Raw genomic sequence first — 7,970 nt, 5'->3', positions numbered from 1 at the left:
ACAAACACTGCCCAGCCCTCAAGGCACATTGGTCACCAATATGTAGCAAATTCAATCCATCCTCAACCCAGCTTCAGCAATTACTCTGCTAAACATGTGTTTTGCACTGAAATGCATTTACTTCAATACCTACTGAATCTCTTCAAATCAAATATTTTTTAGGAGTTTCTCTTCCGTAAACTGAACTATGTAACATATTAAATAATATAAAATTAACATTGTGCATCAATCTCTGACAGGTTAGATATTACTCAAGTTACTGCTTAAACATTTCAACAGAATGAACAAGTCAATCATTGAAAGGCTGTGCATGTGTGTGTAAATACACAAGTAAATATTTTTTCTCAAGTGGAATTCAGTATCAATTGATTTTTAGTTTAGTAAAATGAGAAGTGAACTAAATAAGCTATTTGTGTTACTAGAGGGAAAAAAATTATCGTATTCGTATCCATTCATACAATATTGCCATGTACAGGTTTAATGTAGCTGGACTAAATGTTAACTATTGTGCTCTTAAGTGCTTATATAGTGCTACCTGGTATTACACTCTGGTTAACAGGACAATGCAATTAGTGATGTACAAGGTTTAAGCAGACTGTTCACACCAGTTTACCACGTAAAGAAATGCACTAATTTAAAAATGGGGACGAAGGAGAAAACCAACACACTTCAGTTTCATTTAATTTTAATATTTTTACAACAATTTTTGAATAGCATTAGCAAATTTAAAGCTCTAGGTGAAAATCCTGCAGTGAACACAGCGGACACATCCGTTGACAATATACTATGCTCCATTGTGCTCTGAGAACAGAGAAGAAAACTGGCACACTGAAAAAGAAAAGCTGGAAACGGTTTGAAAAATAATTATCGTGTCCGTCAGATGATAACCACTTACTAAACAGCAGATTGAATTAAAATTGCAGCTGCTCTTTGTAAAACAATAAAGGATGTAATTTGCAAGAGACAAGTTTTTTTCCCACCCCACTTTAAGCAATTAAAACAAATCTTTTTGCACTTGACTTCCACTGTTTTCCACAACTTGCCAATGCTGAAAGTGAAGAACATTAAAAATGAATGAAAAAACAAATATATATAACAAGCTTCTTTATTCTTTTTAAATAAGGATTGCGCACATTTTCATGAATCCAACCTACAACCAAAGGCAGTCAAAGTATAATAGGATTCAACAGATCACCTAGAGAATGTGGCTTCTCTTCACAGAGTTATTTACGACACAGAACCCGGTCTAAAAGTCACTAATATAATCCATACCAGGTTGGAAAATTAGCAAACTAGACAGTCACAGACTAATCACCTTTATCCTGTTTTGAAGCCCACTTATTTAAAAAACAAACAAAAATATGGCAGTTTCTTAATAGGATTCGCATTTGCTAGGGATCAATATTTCTGGCAAAGCGAATTTGTTTATTTAATGGTGCTGTGCATTGAATGGCTGACTTAAATGGGTTAACATGCATACCGTGGCAAACGTATGCAAACAAAATTATTAAATAAGTGTCATTTCACCAGTACCACCACAGTAATTTTTTGCTCATGATCATTACCACTTACGTCTACTTGGCAACACAATGAACCTTTATGTTGCTTACAGCCACAGCTTGGTAAAGGATATGGAGGAGGATGTAGGCCGAATTCAGCCTAAATGAAAGAACAGAGCTCTACTTCATCCCAGACTCTATACTTAGCACTTCAAGCTACTAAATATAACTCGAGTGAGAATTTGTGTAGGTAGTTGGGCCAGACTGCTCTGGCGGTTGACCACATCTGTGTACACAGACAGGGGCTCGTCCCTCTTTTGTAACCCCCGCAGCAGCTGTATGATGTCATCGAAGAAGGAGCCCACAACAACATTGACAGTCAGACTAGCTGGATATACCAATTGTGAAAGGATGATTGAGTCTTGTGGAAAACATTTAAAATCTTGTTTCTGCCATTTCATTTGGATGTTTAATTTTGTTCCATTTGAAGAAGAACCTTTGGTTGTTAATGGCTTACATAATAGCTTTATAAACCTGTATTTTGCATGCACATTAATGAGCAGGGCATACAGTACACACACGGTGGTGGAAAACCCAGATCCCCAGCAAAGGTCAGAGTGTAACAGATGTTGTCAATGGATGAGGAACCGGGTCAAATTCGCAGTTAGGAAGCAGGAACATTGCTCAGAATAAAGACCAAAAATTATCTATAAAAGTAAAAAGATCACTTCAAGAGTAATCTATTCTTAATACATCTTGCAAAAATTCTCAAGCTGAACAATTCTATATATACCACTTCTTCCTCTTCAGTATTGAAGGAAAAAACAAAAACAAAAAGTCAGCACAAATTCAAATCCCTGTAAAGCGTTTCCATATCTGCCTTTCGGTCAAAGGACTGGTCAGCAGTGTGTGTGTGTCACTCTTTGCAGTACAACCTTCATGTCAACATTTCAGGCATACATACTCAGAACCTGCACTTTAATGTAACACTTGCATCAGCATTTCACAAAATTCTCATTTCTATGTAAAAACAGATACAGGCAAAAGCCAACTGTACATTATCAAAATATACTAAAAACTATTACCCATAATTCAAATGTTTCCCCTCCATTACTTAGAAACTAATCAGAAAGATAAGCCTCCCCTCCCCCCAACCCCACCCTCTGCCTTTTCTCTTTCCATCTAAAATTAAAAACCACCAAATAAGCTGTAGCAGACATAAGGGAAATGGCTGAGGCTGTTTTAGTTTTCCTGCTAAAACATAAACATTGAGAAATAAGACTCCAGCCATAGAGGAAACGGGAAGATGTAATGTCTTAAAGTACTTCAAGGCATATTATTAGTATGCTCCTAAAAGGTAAAGCAGTGAGAACCACATTTCTTACTCTATATAGATAAATATTTATGCATCTTGTTAAACTTCACATTGTAGCTTGATCTAACATCAGGTCTTATTTTGAAAATAAGTTGATGAAATATATACACCAATACTTTACCTCTCATCTAAGGAATTAACATGATCATTCAAATTTTATATACGATTGTAATTCCAGTCCGATTTTGTCAAAACAGGTCCGTCTATGGTGAACTTAGTCATAAGGCTCTCTGGTATTACATATCCCTGATATAAGGCTACTTGTTAAGCTTTTGGTCCCAACTTTAATAATTATAACACCTAACTAAAACGGCATAATGAACAATGCAAAATGCCTTTCAACTATGAGGTCTTAAGCTGAATACCAGAAGTTTAAATTTGAATCTTACACATTAACAGTCAACTTGAAAAATGCTTCGCAGTTCTCCGTAGATGCAGCGGGATTGCTAGTATCTGGATTTTTTTTTTAGGAATATAAAAGTATTGTACTAATAATATAACACTATTCTGTCATTCTGCATTTCATGTCAAGCAAAGATCACACTTGTCTAAGGGAAGGGCGCACAGTACCGTGTTTCCCGCACCCCCCCCATGGGTTGTGTGTGGATGAGGAACACTCTTATATTTAAGTTCCCAACACAGTATTGTAAATCTGACTTTCCAGCACACTTAACGATTTGCTCTATGGAAGGAGCCTTATTGCACACAGCCCAGAGATACTGGCTGTATTGCTCCAATGGCTACTTTGCGATTTGCGGCTTCAAGCCATCTTGACACCATTTTATTCCTTTTTCATTCACTGTGCCATAAAGGAAACAGTGCGGTGTGTTTAAAAAAAAAATGTACCTGTAAGTAGCTTAAAAACTGACAACAATATTCGCCACAAGACACTCAAGTAGCAAGATACACATTCTTACATCACTAGAGATTCGATGGTCTGCGATACTTCCCTATGAGCTGACAATGGATGCCTAGTAAACATTTGAAAGGGATATTTGCTTTTCTATATACAACGCCAGTTCAACTGTACTTTTATAAACTAGCTATAATGTTTCAAAGCACTGGATCCTTTCCACAGCGATCCTGCTAGGTTTTGTGTGTGTGTAATAACTCTTGAAGAACTGGTTACATTAAGTCAAGCCCTGATACTTAATTGGTAGTGCAAAATTCATTTTTGTCACGAGGTGTTAACTCTCTCAGCTGAACTCCTTGCAGCAGGAATGCAGCGTTCCATTTTTTTTTTTCCTCAGATGTGTCCGTTATGTTTGGTCGCCATTGGAGCTGGGACGTTGGGAGCAACCCGAGATTGTGCCCTACCTCCTCCTTCAGAATAGCCGCTTCTCATAACTGTGGGGAAGAACAATAAAGAATTAACATGTTTATATATTTATCTTTCATAAAGGCAGGGGATGAAACTCAAAGGATTCTTTTAAATGTTTTATTTTGTTCTAATCAGTTAACAGAAATGGTTATTCCCAAACAATGACCAACACCAACATGCCAGGGAAGCGAGACAGAACCATCTTAACTACTTTTTCCTGCAAATTCCTCATACTTCAAAAGCATACACCAATTCATCATTGCCAATATACTAAATTAAGCTTCTAAAACCAGGTATGTCTATTCATATCACAAGATTTATTTGTCCACATTCTAAAGCCATGACTTTTATTTTGCCCATTTTCACTAAAAATAAAATACTGCATACAAATTGGTATTCATCAGTTTTAAACTTACGAGTGAAAATGCTGTATAAAATATTTGACTTTCTAGTACTGTAGGACATCTGTCCAATTTTTGCATTTCTGCAACCTATATCAATCTTTCTTGCTTAAAATAAAATTTAAGTGGAAAGAAAAGCTCTTTATAGGTTAGGTAGAAATACGTATTTAACTAGAATATTGTTAAAGAGAAATTACATTAATACATTTGATTCATATAATGGATCGTAAAAAATACTAGTTGGCTTGCTTCATTATCATCATCTTCATAATCACTACAACTACCTCTACAAATAAAAGGTAACAACAGCAACAACAACAACAACAATAATAATAATAATAATAATAATAATAATAATAATAATAATAATAATAATAAACAACTCAGTTTCTGGTCAGTGTGAATTTGAGCATAAGCATTTTGTTAAAGGAGGTGAATGACAAATTACAGAGTACAATGCAACTATTCCAGGAACTTACCATACCCGAAATGTACAGTTAATAAAATGGGGCTTCATGCTTGCGTGGGGTGTGCCTTCAAATCGGAGTATTTAATTTGAAAACCAAAAATCAAAGTAGACAATGTCACAGACACAGTGAGGAGAAATTTAGAGTTTAAATAAGCATTCCCGTTTCTCCATTTCCCATCAAAGACTACGACTGTGTGTGATAGTGAAAGCTATAGCAAAGTGAAAAGACCACCGATCTTTAACACATGCCAGAGAACTCAGTATCTTTTAAACACTGAGGAAAGAAAAGGTCATTGCAACACAACACCTAAATAAAAATAAACAAACTTTACCAGAAACTGCTTTGTTCGTGTCTCTTTGTCCTAATATTACTACGTTATTAACACAGGACTGGTTTACTTACATGGCACAAAAGAATATCTATGATGAATGCATGAGTAAAAAAAGAAAAAAAAATTTGGTGTCCAATTACCAGTTTCATGAACAAAAGTACCATTCCGGAAATATGCAAATTACTTTTATTTAACATTAAATTAAAATGGCATGAATCAAATACCTACAGTTTGAAAATAAGAGCATGTGCTTTTGAAATGGTTTATCTAACCTAATAACTCAACATTTTAAATCAAGAAATGATGATCATTGGAGCATCAGAAACACGGACACGTTCAATATTCACACGATATTAAAAGGTTGCATCTTGCCAATTGCTAAGTAAATATCTAGCAAATGTGATGACAATGTTTAAAGTTAAAAAATGAGTATAGCCAAAGCTAGATTTCTACAAGGACAAATTATACAAGAACATGATGTACACAATTACATTAAAATAAACTGACATCAATAACTGCAAAGCATGTGCATGGAAACGGACCCTTCCCCAGTTCAACTTCAAGGACACGTACTGACTGCTAAATACAGTGCGAGCAGGCTTTCCAATACTAACACCTACTACACAAGTGTGTACTGCAAAGGAAAATTTAAGTGATGCCAGGGAAAATGTGTTGTGCTTATGTGTTGAACCAGCGATTCCCATGGATGCTCACCGAACAGCACTATGCATCAGAAACGGCAGAACCATCTCACCACAATTAAAGCAACAGCTCAGTACAGACACACGCTTGCCATGTACTTACGAGTGGAGGCCATGGACGCCTCCCTCTACTTGCGCTGACATGGTTCGTTTCTCAAACTTCAACTCCCCTGAGTACATCATGGAACTGAAAGAAACAGTCACAAGTTAGATGAGGCTAGTGAGTTAAAGCCAAACAATACACACTCAGATTCTCTTCAAATCACCTAGTGGAATGAAGAAAACATTGACTGCATCGGGTACAATTCACTTCAATAACTGCTTACCGCAGAATTGATAGGCTCTTAGCACCGATGTCCTGACAGCCATGTTGGATCCCAGCGATCAGGTAAGGAACAAACTTGTGAATGGAGCCCTTGTCCTGGACAGACCCAGACACTCCCTGGGCAACTTTCACCTTGTCCCCCTCACTGTTCATCAACACAAAAAAAATATATATATATATGTTTTCACAGAGTAATGCCAAATCGGAAGGAGAGATCATGAAAGTGCACTAGCGGCCAGCAAACGCCAAAGAAACTCAACCACCACCACCCCCACCAAAAAAATATCCTTAAATGTCTGACCTGAAGTATCTTTTCTGACTACTGGTGTTCTTCTCCATGGCGTCGAGGGAGCCCATTCCACGGTACTTCTTCAATCGCACACCATCGGAGAAGAAATACTCTCCTGGAGCCTCTGTAGTGGCTGCTAACAGGGAGCCCATCATCACTGTAGGGAGAAATGTTGTCCTCCATTTAAATAACACAACGTTCTCAGAGAAGGATTCTGTGATGGGAATATTACACATCTCATGCGAGCCATGCAAAGGGCGAGTACCTGTCGACGCTCCCAATGCAAGAGCTTTCACTACATGTCCGACAGTCTGAATCCCGCCGTCGGCGATCACCGGTACCCCAAAGCGACGGGCGTACTCCGCTACCTTATACACTGCCGTTCCTTGAGGGCGGCCACAAGCCATAACTGGAATCGGAGAGAGAGGTTTGTTCAGAAAAATTATAATAGATGTGAAGTTGTGCCGTATTGTATTTCTCTAATGGCATTTGATTGGTCCCGTTATGTTTAATGGCCTTTAAAAGGGCTGGGTCCTACTGAGGAAGGTCGCACTAGTTAGAGATCAGACACGTCCCCGAATGATGACGATGTTGTTAAGATGTGAAGATATTCTAATTAATGCTTGCATATGTTTGTTAGCTTGTGATTTTGCAAATTTGTACAATTCTACAGCTGTTATGCTAAGCTAATGAGATGTAAGAAATAGATAGTACATATGTTTGTGTGTTATTTGTAATATGATTAAGTGCACATTCCTAGAGTTGTGATATGTTTAAATATAAATTCAACCTTTACAGTGTATTGTCCTATCTTAAGCTAGTGAATGCCAAATAACGTGGGTGTAAAGGGTTTCACGGGGGTTCTGTGGGTAGAAACATCGTTTTGCTACAGGTTCCTACGTAACTGGTTTTTGTATGGTCTTTTATTTCATTTGGTGGGACTAAAATGCTCACCTGGCGCCCAACATTATTTAACCCATACAAATTCTGTTACAAAGTTAAATCTGAGACTTTGATCAATTCCAAATTGTTTACCAGTTTACCAAATACAAAAAATAAGATTGTTTCATTATAGCATCGACAAATTAATTGCATTTGAAGCAGGTCCGTGTTATCCTCTAGATATCTTATTGGTTTTCAAAATTGAAGATATAAAAGTACATAAGTTATATATGAAATTAAATCATAGAAACAATTCTCTAAAAAGCTGAATTAATGGTCATTATGATTAATGACTATCAAGCAGTTTGTATTATGT

At 36.9% G+C, this 7,970-nt stretch overlaps 1 protein-coding gene across 10 annotated transcripts in view; it reads right to left on the bottom strand.

The window, feature by feature from the left end:
• Positions 1 to 668: 668 nt before the first annotated feature.
• Positions 669 to 7,970, bottom strand: part of impdh1b (IMP (inosine 5'-monophosphate) dehydrogenase 1b) — a 32,180-nt gene continuing 24,878 nt past the window's right edge. For 9 of the 10 annotated variants that reach the window (XM_066705193.1, XM_066705194.1, XM_066705195.1 and 6 more), the window contains 5 exons: positions 6,978 to 7,121; positions 6,725 to 6,869; positions 6,425 to 6,568; positions 6,202 to 6,285; positions 669 to 4,221 (listed from right to left, as the gene is read on the bottom strand). In XM_066705193.1, the coding sequence (XP_066561290.1) occupies positions 4,200 to 4,221; positions 6,202 to 6,285; positions 6,425 to 6,568; positions 6,725 to 6,869; positions 6,978 to 7,121 (539 nt within the window). In that variant the 3' untranslated portion in view covers positions 669 to 4,199. Of the gene's footprint in view, positions 4,222 to 5,468; positions 5,486 to 6,201; positions 6,286 to 6,424; positions 6,569 to 6,724; positions 6,870 to 6,977; positions 7,122 to 7,970 lie in introns of all 10 variants that reach the window. The other variant, XM_066705202.1, reaches the window with a different exon arrangement.

This window comes from Amia ocellicauda, chromosome 5, assembly GCF_036373705.1.
Source record: "Amia ocellicauda isolate fAmiCal2 chromosome 5, fAmiCal2.hap1, whole genome shotgun sequence".
NCBI lineage: Eukaryota > Metazoa > Chordata > Actinopteri > Amiiformes > Amiidae > Amia > Amia ocellicauda.
This window is presented reverse-complemented; position numbering and strand designations above follow the sequence as displayed.